Source organism: Vipera berus (genome assembly GCF_964194415.1).
Source record: "Vipera berus genome assembly, chromosome: 2".
Classification (NCBI taxonomy): domain Eukaryota; kingdom Metazoa; phylum Chordata; class Lepidosauria; order Squamata; family Viperidae; genus Vipera; species Vipera berus.
In genome coordinates, this window is record NC_138203.1 from 122,602,187 (window position 1) to 122,616,327 (window position 14,141).

Here is a 14,141-nt window from a genome sequence, read left to right on the forward strand (position 1 = left end):
TCTGTAATAAAGATGGGCTCAGCTGCAAAAGATTTCAGTTATATCAGGTTAACTATTATTCATATTGATAATTTTACAATACTTTGCTTTTCCTCCAAGCTTGCAACCATACTTGCATAACCTAATTTTGAACCAAGATCGAATATTTTTTCTACTGTATCAACACCATGGCCTATTATTTCCTCATCTTTTCTCTTATTTATTTTCTAAGTGACTGTATAACTGTACACTATACAAAGCTTGCACTGCAACGATTTTTGGATCCCAGAAGGTTCGTGCTATTTACCAAGTAGTGTATTTAGTAGGCCTTCTGAGTTAACATGCTTATTCAGGTTTATTTCAGGTAATTTTGAAATTAAACGTTTATTTGAAAACACTGTGGAAACATCACAAAAGAGAAGGATTAGATTTTATTTTCCTATACATGGGAAGTAGATCTCAGTGTTTAGTTATAGGGCTGGTCTTATCATTAGGCAGAGTAAATTGGTGCTTTGAGGGCAGAAGTGAAGAGATAGTGAGCAGGGAAGAGAGAGCTGGGAGTGCTACTCAGCTTGTCCTAAGCTATTCAGGACAAGTTATGGAAGACCTTGTTTTATTTTCAGGCACAAATTAGAATTCAACTGCCAGTTCAATCTATTGCTGTACCTGGAAGAACATGTAGGATGGAGTTCATGGCCTCAGGAGAAGTTTCAATCATATTTAAGTGAAAATATGTACTGGACTCAGCAAGTGTGTATTTTCACAAGTAGGAAAAGTTAGAGTGTTGTGCACATTGTAAGTGTAGCCTTTTATATACTGTAGTAATCCATGCTTGGAAAGAGTCAGACAATTAAACACAATACCATCCAAGGGTCTATCACTGTGAATGGAGAAATTGTAAAATTCAAGGATTTCTGGATGTTGAATCTTTCTTAATGCTTATTGAACTCATGCAGACTTATCACTGGAACCCTGGGCACAGATCTGTCTTGATAGCTTTTCATTTTTCTTTTGAATTTGAAAACAGGAAGGAATAACACTAATATAGGATAAACTGAGATCCTCTGAGATACAACCAAGTTGATGCTCAAGCTTCTTCCTATCCTTGGCCATCCCTTTTATAAGGAATCCAGACTGATTTTATTTGAATTTACTTTTACCTACTCTGTATTGTTTGCTCTTCAATACGTAATTCCTTAGTCATACTAAAAAAAAGATACCGGTGAAAGGGGAGGAAAGGGTTTCTGAAGACCAAAATTATAAAGTAATTCAAACACAGCAATTTGAGATTTTTGGAAATGTTTTATAACCTTTTCTCCTTGCCTGAAGCTGTCCGGTGATACTCAGAGGTGGAATTATTGTTTTTATTGTTCATCTTAAAAGTCCTTCAGCACATCTTGCCGGCAGTGAGTCTGACAGTTGAGGTGTGCCTTGTATGCTGTGCTTAATAGGAGGGTTGGCAACTTTTTATCAAGTGATTGGTTTTCCCCTGAACAATTCTGGGGTAACGTATGGTGGGTTTGTACTTTGTGTAAATGATCCAGAAATGGAGCCTTCAGGTGACCAGTTTCCTCGATCTTCTGCTGGTGCAACTTGCTTTCTCCATCAAAGAACATCAGGGTGGTGCCAACTCCCACCAGCTGGTCTCTGGCACATAATGCATCAACAGTCTTTGGCAGGAGGCCAAATACCCAGCATGGCCAATTTTGGCTGGCACGGGCTGTTCCATTGCAGCCACTGTCCGCTGCCACCCAAATTTTCTATCTCATTTTCTCTCCTGCAGATGGAGGTAGTTAGCACCTTCAAGAGAAGCGGCTCCTTTCAGGGGGCTGTCCGACGCCGCTCTTCCGTCCTCAGTCAACTGCACGATGTAACCAATATTTCTACCCCCACTCACGTAATTCTCTCCGCCGCCAATGCCAGCGCCGGTGCCGGGAGTGAGTCTTGATTTCCTCTTACTGCTTGTGATTTAAAAAAAAAAGCAAAACAAGACAAAAAAAACACCCCACCCCATTCTATTTCTGCCCCTCCTACAATATCCCTTCCCTTCTCTCTATCCACCCACCCCCGTCCCTCAGTCCCGCGTTGCTGCAGCCACCGTTGCAATATTATTTATTTCAGTTTTTACTCTGTCCGGTCTCAGCCATGCCGGATTTCCAACTTGTATAAAGCCATACAATTTCTGCGCTTTGCCTCTCCTTCTTTAACCACCTGCACCCCCCTTCTCTCCTTGGTTTGCTCGTCTCGTTCACTTTCTCTCTCCGTGGCTGCTGGTTTTTAATGGATTGGAGGAGTCAGATCCCCAGCTGGTGAGGTGGGGCTGGGCCAGGGGAGGGACCGCGTGCTCAGATCAGCGGGAGCAAGGGAAAACAATTCCAGCTGGGGATCCAGCCTCATTTTTATTTCATTTTTTAATCTAGCCACGCACTTTGACAGTGATTGGTGTTTATTGTGTTGTTTGGTGTGTGTCACTTGCTGTTGCATGTAAGAGATGGGGAGGGAGGCACAGAGAGAGCAAAAGGGCAACTTTCAGATCAGGGCACAAAACATTTGGAGTAGATTTTTATATTCCAATCCTGCCTCAATCTGAAATGATCTGATGAAATGATCTAATAGTAAAGTCAAGGCAGTTCTGGTCTAGATGAAATTTGGAGGCAACCGCAACACCCTTTAGAATAAAACCAAAATTGCTCCAAAACAGATTCTCATGAAGACAGCTCCAAGAGTTCAAATATAGTTTGCCATCCACGCTTCACATTAAATTGCCATGAAAACAGGTTTAGAGATAGGCATGCCTCCAAAGAATCTCTGGAGTTATATAATTTTGCTCCAAATGTTTTTTTTTCTGGGGAGTAGGGGAATGAAAATAGGAGAGCTGTAATAAATCTCTGCTTCTGGGCACATCTTCGCTAGAGACAACTGAAACAGCATTCTCCCTCATTCCGATGGAGCAGATGAACTAAAGTAATGAAGGTTAGTAGTAGAAAGTGCAGATCTCTAAAAGAATTCTGGTCTGAAGCCATGACAATTCAAATAGCATTAATTCAACCTTAAAGTGAAAATACGTTCTAAGGTCCCTGATGGATGCTTGACAGTGAAATGGGTTCAAAAAACTGGTTCAGATTCGTAATCTACATAGCAGATAGGGTGGAAGAAATTGCAAAGGAGATACTAGCCATCTAACAAAAGGGGCTAATTGTAGGAAGTTTCTGAACAAAGGACAATCACCTTCTGAGAAAAAGAATGCCTGCTCTGTAGATGGAGATGCTGCCTTGGGTGGGACATCCGAGAGTTTTAAAAAGTGCCTGTGGAAAAGGCTAAAATATTGATATAAGTGCAGGGAAGAATTCTGGGGATGGGTAGTCAGGAAAGTGGACCTCTTCAGTGAAAGACAAGAATGTCTTTCTTGAAGGCACCTCTGTGATGTCATGGATCAGTTCCCCTGTATGTCGGTGAAAAGAAATGGTTCCCCTGCTCCTTTTATCCTCCTTTTCTGTTCCCTCACCCACCCCATCGTTCATCAGGAACTGTACCAATTCTTCCTTGCCTACTTGAAAAGAGTTATTTCTCATTTTTTTTGGCACAACAATGAAAGATCCACAAAGGTAAGCCACCTGTTCTCCAGCTGCCGGTCCCAGGTATTCTTGGCAAGTTGGTTTGTTTAGAATATTTCAATTATTTCTTTTATTTTGGTTTTTCTTTTAACCGGTCAAAGCCATGCTGGTGGTCATGCCGGCATTGTGGTGTGGTGTGGTAGATTCATGGTGCCTTTTGGTATGACATGCACTGATCTTGCTTTTCAATGGGGGCATAACCTACAATGTAAACCTTCGAGTATGGCCTTGTCATCTTTGCTGCACTTTTAGCAGCTCTCTCTCTCTCTCTCTCTCTCTCTCTCTCTCTCTCTCTCTCTCTCTCTCTCTCTCTCTTTCTCTCTCTTTCTCTTACTGTCTCTCTAAAGGCTGCCTTTATATTAAACTTTTTTCCTCCCTTCCAGCGAGCTGCTGTCGCTCTTTGGGCAATTGATATCCATCACTGTAATGTCCTTGGGAATCTTTCCCCACCTTCTGCATCTTGGAAATGCCGTTGTCTGTTTTTGTTCCTTTTTCTTTTTGTTTCTGATGATTATATTTCTTTTTTTAGGAATCCATGTTATGGATGGCAAATGGGTTTCTCCTCCCTAAATATTCCACAGGGGAATCTTATCTTTTCAGGCTCACAGAATAGATTGAAACATTTCTGGTCTGTGAAACAGAAAGCCCAATTAGCAGCTTCCGCTGTCCAAATGCACTCTTATTAATATGTTCTCCCAAGAAAGCCCTCTGAGGCCAAAGACCCCGTGTAATGCTTTATTTCATTGCAGTTTCAGCAAAAAAAAGAGCTTTCCAGCAGGCCTATCTAGTAACACTATTTTGGCACCTAAGATCTGACTTTATCTCTCAGCCAAAGCATATCAGCCTCACATATAAATTCCCCCTCTATAATCTGACAGCATAAGAGCTGGATCTCTGCTTCTCTTTCTGGGTTTTTTTCTGTATTATTATCTATCTATCTATCTATCTATCTATCTATCTATCTATCTATCTAATCTATATCTTATCTATCATCTATAGCTCTATCTATCTATCTATATCTATAGCTTATGTATCATCTACAGCAGACATGTCAAACACAAGGCCCGGGGGCTGGATCCAGCCCGCGAAGTGGTTTCATGCAGCCCGCAAAGCCATCCTGGAAACAGTGAGGGAACGGCCCCCACTGCCTTGGCCCTGGCCCAGAGACCCTCCTTCTGCCAGAGACCCCCAGATCTGTCCCACTCCTGCCCAGGCCCCCATAGGCACCCTTGATGCCAATGATGTAGAGCTGGCCACGCCCACCCAGTAGGCCATACGCACTCTAGCCACGTCCAGCCAGTAGGCCACGCCCACCCTGGCCACACCCACCTGGCCTCCTGAGGGCAACCGCAATGCTGATGCGGCCCTCAATGAAATTGAGTTTGACACCCCTGATCTACAGCTCTATCTATCTAGTGTATCTATATCTTATCTATATCATCTATAGCTCTATCTATCTATCTATCATCTATCGTATCTATATCTGTTTTATCTATCTATCTATCATCTATCTATCATCTATCCATCTCATCTATCTATGTTGGTGCTTAGGAAGCCCAGCTTTTTCCACCCAAATAAAAACAGAACCACATTTAACATATACTGTATGCTGCTCATGCCCTGCTAGAAAGAAACAAGTTCATTCAGTGGATCTGAGAATATTTCAGTCCATTTTTTAAAAAAAACTGAAGGAAAAAAATGAACTCTTATCACTTAAGCAGAATCTGGTCTGACTTCCAGCTACTTCCCTTCCTCCCTCTCCCTCTTCTTTTTTTTCCTCAGTTTCTGCTGAAATTTTGTTTAAGGCTCTCTTTAAAGAGAGTCTTCTTTGAGAGTACAGATGAAGCCTGTTTTTCCTTGCTGAAAGAAGCAGGCAAGACTTCTCAAATCAGAACTTATTTGCAAATAGCTTTAATCTTGATAACCCTACAGGTTTGGGTAGGGCTAGGTTCTAGCAGACGTTTAGTATTTTAGACTTTGTTTATTTCATAGCCTTTATAGATTTTAACACATAAGCCTGATTTATTTTAATTGGAAACCTTCAGAAGCCATGAATTTGAAAGGCAGAGGCAGCACGAGTCTATTCATTGCAGAGTAAATCCCCTCTTTTAAATCCTATATAGACTGTGGACTGTGATAGGAGTCACACCAACACAGTGAACAAAGTCACTATTGTGAGAGGGGCAGCTACATAAATTATCCAAATGAATAAATATATCTTTCATTAGAGAAATTTCATTTGTTAACTGAGTTATACACACTTTAAGTGTACATAGGTGAAATAACTTAGCTCTCCCATTGCATTCACTTTACTGGCAAGATCAAAGAATGATTTAAGCATAAATCCCCCATCTCTTCAAAAAATATATTTAAAAAACCCAGGAATTATCATTTGTTTGTTGTTCAGAGTTCATTTTCATTTAATCAATAAGCAGTATCAAGTTATTATAAATTGAAGGAATTACATAGAAAGGTTAGGGGGAAGCTAACTATTTCTCTAGCAGTGTTCAGTTGGAAGACTGCAACTGCAATATGTAAACTGCAGATATAAACCTATTCAAAAAAATAAAAAGGCAGCCATAAGACCTACAGCCTTGGCTTATAGCTTTGTCAAATTAAGGTACTATTTTGACCTGACACAACAGCTGCTGTCCTAATAGTAACCAGAATTTTAAAATATCTTTTCCCTCTGGAGCCTGAAATGAATCTCCTGTCTTAGTCCCTGTACTGGGTCCCCTCCCCTTATGAAGTTCCCCTTCCTTTTTGCTTTTCAGCTTCCAAGATGTCATGGATGGAACCACCTCTATACCAGTTGGAAATTTCCTTTAATGTTTAATAAAAACAAAACAAAACACTCCCTCCCACCCACAATTCCTTTATTTATTTTCTCTTCTCCTAAGTCATCCCATCACTGCTGCTTTTTGCTTATTCATGGGGTTTTGAGCACTATATGCACCAAAAGGATCTAGCCTAGGCAGAGTTTCCCCAAATTCCATCAGGAACAGAACCCCTAATTTATAATTTGTGAAATCTTCTCTCTACACAAGGCCACATTTTCCACAACAGGGCCTCATTTGGAGATACATACCAAAGAAAGTGATCTAATTTATCTCCCTTGCCCCCCCTTTTTTTTGCAGTTCCAGAAGTTTAAGAAATTGTGCAGCCAAACTGTTAAGAAATTGGGATGAAACTGCTTAGTGGTTTCTAGTGGTATAGTGAATATGGGGTTTGAGTTTTTATTTCACCTTAATATGTGCCCCAAAGGAGCACCTCTCGAAAAAAGAAAAACACAAAACCAAAAGCTACAACTATATAAACCACTTGGAAATTCTATTCTCACCCCCTTGGTGTTTTTGAAGTGCAGGTAGTCCTCAACTTACAACAGTTCATTTAGTGACTATTCAAAGTTACAACACTGAAAAATATGACTTATGAGCATTTTTCTTATTTACGATTTTTGCAGTATCCTCAAATTCAGATGCTTGGCAACAGGTTCATATTTATGACTGTTGCTATGTCCCAAGGTCATGTGATCACCTTTTGTGACTTTCTGACAAGCAAAATCAGTGGGGATGCCAGATTCACTTATCAGTTGGGTTACTAACTCATCAACTACATTTATTCACTTAACAACTGTGGCAAGAAAGATCATCAAATGAGCCAAAACTCACTTAACAAATGTTACACATAACAACAGAAATGTTAGGCTCAATTGTGGATGTAAATCGAGGACTACCTGTATAGCTCCTGTCACTGAAAGATTGCTCACTTAATCTTCAATCATTTTAACCACTGATAATTATTATCCACTGATAAGTTTATGAGTGTGGTAATAAAACCGTAATGAGAATTTAAGCAATAACATGCCAGATTCCCATACTTAAATAGCTTTACCTTCTTTTCATTTTTCAAGAGTTGAAACATGTAAATATTGTAGCACTGTAATAGTAAAGAAGAAATATCTGTTTTCTGAAATTTATGTCCCGTATGCCTCCTATAAAATTTGGCTCAGTGGTGAAGTGCCTTGTAACAACTCCTAAAAATGTGTGTTCAGCTTATCTCCATTCCAGAGATTTGCTAGATCCAGTCGTTACAGTCTAGTTATCACTTCAAAATAGTGACAAGCTGTATCATTTAGGGATCTTTGCCTATAATTTAGGGATTTTAAGGAAGAACTGGACACACGCAGGTTTTGATTTATTCCTGAGGAATGGCAGCTATTTTTGAATCTGAGCTAAAGGAGAAATATGAACTCATGCAATTGGAGTGAGGCAAAAATTGCTTGCAAAAAATTGTTATTTCAGATATGAGCTCACGCATTTTGGGTTCAGGAATTCAAAATTAATCAACCTCTGTTTGCAACAGTCCTGTTCTTTAATTTGCCCACAGTTCTACTTCTGAATCATGTTAGATCCTAACAGCTAAAATGTGGCAGATTGACCTTTGGCTTTTAATGAGAGATGGGAACAGGATTTTTTTTTCCCTGGTTAAGAAAAGGGCCATAACTTCATGCAAAAGTCCCATAATTGTTTAAACCCAGATCTATAATTTCAGCTAGTTAACAACGCAGACACAGATAGATCTTTCACCACACATCTTTGTCCCTTTGGGAACATTAAGCAAAGCTGGTGGCTCCAAACTAGTTTTCCTGGAAAGGAATGCCTATTAAACCAGTTTACCTCTATAGCAGAGACATAAACATGAGGAGAAGAAGGTAACACTTCCACTCAGTTTTTCTAAAAGCATCAGTGCTGGGTAATATTGAAGAACTGAATGCCAATTGTAGAGAGCGCCTGAAGATTAGATGTCCTGAAAGGGTTTCCCCATCACCACCTTGTGCTTTTTCACCTCAACCTGCTGGCTCATCTTTTCTCTTGTGTCCTACCACTTGCTTCTGGCCACTGCAGGGACAGGAGGGAAGCCTGTGAGGCATGGACAGAGAGCCCTATGGCCGAGCATGAACTCATTATCCCCTCTTCCCTCGTCTCCTCCCCCAAACAGCAAGGATGGGCCTCAATACTCGAATGTTTACTGTACTGTTGCAACAATGCATGGGTCTTTCTTTTCTCTTCCTCTCCTGCGGCTGTAACTGGAGGCGTTTTCACTGTGTGTCTGTGCCGTTCCGCTTTTCTGAAGTCTCCCTGGGACTTCCTGCCCTGACTTTCTTGCAGCATGAAAGCCACCTCTTCCACCCATCTCTGCTTTTGCCACACGCACCTTGAAGTCTCCCACAGGGCTTTTTGCTGTATGTGTCAGCAGCTGTCAACCATTATGCACTTCCATTGCACAGCACCATATGCTTCTTTCCAAGAGGTCAGCTTGCCCATGGGGTCCATGGCTTGATTAGGGATCAAGCCTGATGATGTCAACAACAAAAAATAAACAGATACCTGGGGAATGCTGATTTTGGTTGGTTTCTTCTCCTTCCCTCCCTCCCCAGAATAACAATTATTTCATGCTTCCAGTCATTTTAAGGGTGAAAAAAGGGCATTCTTTCATGTTTCCTTCAGTTCAGCTTAACTTCTAAACACTGAGATGTTTAGCCCAAATGGGTAGCCTATCAACCATCTATTGAGTTTGGTAAGGAATATATAACAAGATCATACCAAAGCCACTCCCAAATGGAGACTGGCCTAGCTGAGGTGGCATATATGCAGGTTCGCAAACCAAGATACCTCTGCAAAATAAATAGCATGCACTTCTCTTTCCCATTTTGAAAATGAAGAACTGAAGCATATCATTAATAACTGACAGATGCTTCTCTCTCCTTTTGCCCTCTGAGTTGTAGATCCAAATACACTTGATGTCAAGTCATATCCAGCTATTTTTTCCTTTTGTACTTAAAATAACCCCTTCTCCATCATCCTCAAAGAGATTGTATGATTAAAGGAACTGTCAGCAGTTTTGAAAACAAGAAATATTAAGGAAACCAAACAATAATATTTAGGGTAAATAAAATTGGAAGAAGCCATTTTGAGTTTAGGCAGAAAATCAAAATGGCTCCCCTTCCAGAGGTTAACAGTGGACGCTTCATACCAATCCTCTTGAAATGAACAATTTACTAATCAGTGTCCTAATTTACTTTAATGATATCTGTGCAGAAAACTGGGAATAGATCACAGAGCAGATTATTTCCAGCTTCACAATGTGGAATATAAAGTCTACCTGGTCAAGGCACTGAACTGAATTAAAGCAAATATGGTTTAGCAGATATTGTCAGAAGCAGCAATCTCTATTAAGGAATTATGAAGTTAGCAAGACACTTACGATTCAAAGCTGACATGATTTTGGTATCAAAATAATTTTCTGTGATTAATTTGAGGCCTGGACTAAAAGCCAATTATTTATTTATTTGTGCCTTTAAGTCACAGTTGACTCTTTGTGGCTACCTGGATAAGTCCCTGAAATTTTCCTGGCAAGATTTCATAAGTGGTTTGCCCTTGCCTCATTCCTAGGCTGAGGATGTGTGGCTGGCCCAAGGTCACACAGCCATTTTTGTGTCTAAAGAGGACTAGAATCATAGTCTTCCATTTTCTATCCTGACACATTAACCGCTACATCAGACTGGCTCCCCCATAATATCTGTTAGGAGACATATTGGTTGTATCTTGGTTAAGAATTGCATTGCTGGAATTCTTGTAACGCTATCACTTTCATCTCAGCACCACTAGCCCACAATCACTCTGCTGGGCTGCATACTTAAGGCAGGATTAGAACTCACCATCTTTTAGTTTCTAGCCTGGTGCCTTAACCACTACACTAAACTGGCTCTAAAGGCCAAAACAGTCATTCCAAATATGGTGCAAAGTAAACTGAATATCTTTCCATTTCCTAAGATCCTTTGGCTAAAGCTGAGGGAATGTGAGCTTTGAGATCCAAAGTCTCTGTTGAATTCCAGCTTGAAGGTAATGTCTCTCCAGTTTACAGGATTGCATAACAATCTGCCTCCTTTCCTCTCTGCAACATCCCGCTCCTGCACACATACATACATATAGAGATGCCAACCAGTTGAATACTTTTAGAATTAAATGTTATATTTATTCCCTTCTTTTCTCATATCTCTCTCTCTCAGTCTCTCTCTCTCTCTCTCACACACACACACACATTCACATATTTCTCTCCAACAATAGGAGATATAATTAAGGATCTTCCCATCATCATGTTCCTTCTTGCTCCATTATTTATCTTATAAATTGCCTTTGGGAATCTGACCCCACATTTTTGCCATTACTGCATGCTTCCAAATTGCTTTAGTTTGGGAGTTTCGTTCCTCATTTGGTTTTGTGTGTAATTTGTTTTGTTTTCCTAATTTTCGAGGGCTTTGCCTTTCTCTTTTAGACTCTCGCAGGTTGATTCTCCCCAACTCATCATTTTGGTAAAGGAGCTGGATCCTGGTCCCCAAGCATGATGTGGCAAGAAGATAGTCAAATGCATGCAATTGCTTAGGATTGCCTCAATCTTTCTCCTCCCCATTAAGCATGCAACCCAATCAACATTTATGTATCTCCTCTTCATCATCAATCTTCTGGGCATTCGTCAAATGGGCTAGTCTTATCCAAGAAGCATGAGAGAAGTCCCTCCTTCTCCACACCAAAATCCACCATAAATTATAAGATAATGACACCCATGCTATATGCAAAGCACCCAGAGATATTTATTCACGAAGCACTACAGCCACAATGTCTTAAGATGTAAGCTGGCAATCAGGTTCACGGGGATGGAGGTAGGGTGAAATTTTCCCAGTATTTCCTTAAAAGAAGCAGCAGATACATTTCTTTTGATGAAAGAAGCCAGAGAAAGTCAGGCTTGACTCTTAGTGACCATTTGGTTAGATCTTTCTCTATGTTTTAAAATGCTGGCATCCATTTTAAAGCAAGGTTCAGCTCACTGTAAAGAAACCAGCATGGAGGAAGTAAGACCAGCTTACAATAAGCCACAAGCAAGTATGAAATACCATTCCCAATCCTTCAGCCAGAACATAAACGTTTCCTGAATGAGGTTAAATCCTTCATTTTTCATTCCCATTGCTTTATTTAGATTGAATTCATGTCTACTACCACTGCCAGCACATACCACACATATACAAACAGTTTTCTACAATTCCTAGATTGTCACTAAGCATAATATTTAGTTGCGCACATATTCCTCTCATTTCCTATGCCTGTTTTTACCATTCATGTCTCATTCATTTAAGTTCTGCACCCATTTTTATTTTATTCCTTGTGACCAACAAAGGCTCCACTCTCCTCAGCTAGACGTTAAGCAATTTGTCACAGGACCAATACTGATTAACCCAAGACAAACTATGGACAATAAAAAAGGGGGTGCTGGACAAACATCAAGAATAGGGAGAGGAGGCAAAAGGGCTGGGTAACAACACAGTATTGAGAATCTGGCATGGCAGTATTAAATTGTCACCCGTGGCTCAGCAGCTGTTTCATAAGCTTATCTTAGTAGTTTTAGCTTCGCTCATAATAATCTTTGGAAGGTAGGTAACCTTAGAGCTTTCAAGTATTTCTTCAGTTGCTGGCAGCCTTAGTAAAAAGTTTTTCACACATGTTGACACAATATTTATATTGGGTTAATAGTCTTTCCTTATCCCAAGGGAATTGCAATGCTTTAAATGGGGAAGGCAATTCTAACAAATTTTTAGTCCCATCACTAAGCTACAATCCTGCAGGATTATATCAGAAAAGTCACAATTAAAATGATGCAGATTTAACGCATATTTGTACTGTCAGCCTGCCCTCAGAGCAGAAAATCCCTTTCCTAAGATATTTGCAACAAAGTGGAGAAACACTGATAGCACTTGATCAGCACTGCCTTATGTCTAGTGGCTGGAAATTATATTTAGGATTAATGGTTCCTATCCCATCTCTTCAGCCTTCTCCTAGATCAAGCTGAGATGGCAAAGGATGACAATTAGCAAGATCCACAAAAGTGGCCTGTCATCGGGCAGCTCTAAGTCAACCTTTCATTCATTCTCTTTTTCTTCCTTTTGGCCTTCTCTGCAGATCCGCGTAGTGAAAGCGTTCCGTAGTTCACTCTATGAAGGGCTGGAGAAGCCAGATACCAAGACCTCCATCCATAATTTCATGACAACGCCTGAGTTCTTGATCAACGACTACATCCACAACATTCCTCTCATTGATGATACAGACGTGGAGGAGAGCGAGGGTCCCCTAAGACAGCACTTCAGGGCCAGCCCCCCACCATCTCCCAACAAGAACAACAATGCCATTGACAGTGGCATCTACCTTAGCACCGATGTCAGCAAGACACCTACCTCCTCATGCAGCCCAGTTAGCCCACTCCACAGCATGGAAACCTCCCTCTAACACAACCCTACCATGCAGCCAGTTGAATTGACTTTGTCCACAACAGAGGTGTCCATTTCCTCCTCCTGGGAGGTAGGCTAGCTAAGGAAGGATGAAAGCCGACAGGAGATAACCCTTCACCTCTTGACTCAGTGGAGTGGAAAAGGACAAGGTTTCTGCCATTGGATGGCTCAGACAACCAGAGACATGCTGACTTAATGCAAGGAAAGCAAACCACGGAGGGGGAGAACAGTTTTCTTCAATCACTCGAGAGGTTTGGGCTGAGTCCCAGAGAGTGTACAGGAAAACCACCCATTTCTCTAATCTGTTCTTTGGGGTATTTTTGGACGCAACCACACTCACCAAACCCACAATGATCCTACAATTGGGGGGGTTGCTTTGATTTTTCTTGTGGGACCTCTTTTTTCTCCTCTCCCCCCAATGTTTAAAAAAGAAACTATATTTGCACCAGACAAAGGAACAAAAACAAAACAAAAAAGGAAAAAAAGAGGAATAATCTAGGCAACTATTATCCATATATATATATATATATATATATATATATATATATATATATATATATATATATAATGGAGATATATATATATATATATATATATATATATATATATATATATATATATATATATATATATATATATATATATATATATATATATATATATATATATATATATATATATATATATATATATATATATATAATGGAGATATATATATATATATATATATATATATATATATATATATATATATATATATATATATATATATATATATATATATATATATATATATATATATATATATACATACACACACACACATATATACATACACACACATACACACACACACACAAACCAACCAACAGATGTATTAACGGATTTTCTAACCATAACGCATGCCTGTTATCAAACTCTCCTTTCTTCTTCCCCCTCCCCCAATGGAATTTCAGTTTGGGGCAATTTTGTTTTTTAAAAAAAGAAAAAAATACATTGTTTGCTGGAGCTTGTATTTTATATCAGGATTTGCCAGGAAAAAGAAAAAGATTCCTTTCTGTTAGGAGGGGAATTGACTGTGGAACAATGACTGAGTAACCAAAATGAATTTTTTGGGGGAGGGGGGTTGGATAGTGCAGATATAGTGTGACTGAAAATAGGGTGTGATTGCAGTGACACAAATTTGCGCCTTTTCAACTAATTTCACA

The 14,141-nt window shown here is 39.8% G+C and overlaps 1 protein-coding gene across 16 annotated transcripts in view; it reads left to right on the top strand.

Moving 5' to 3' along the window:
* ATP2B3 (ATPase plasma membrane Ca2+ transporting 3) overlaps positions 1 to 12,931 on the top strand; it is a gene marked incomplete at both ends in the record, with an annotated part of 87,938 nt that extends 75,007 nt beyond the window's left edge. For 11 of the 16 annotated variants that reach the window (XM_081321608.1, XM_081321609.1, XM_081321611.1 and 8 more), the window contains one exon: positions 12,608 to 12,931. In XM_081321608.1, coding sequence (XP_081177734.1) covers positions 12,608 to 12,931 — 324 coding nt within the window. Of the gene's footprint in view, positions 1 to 1,762; positions 2,331 to 12,607 lie in introns of those variants that run through there. The other 5 variants (XM_081321603.1, XM_081321614.1, XM_081321607.1 and 2 more) reach the window with 2 other exon arrangements.
* Positions 12,932 to 14,141: the final 1,210 nt, after the last annotated feature.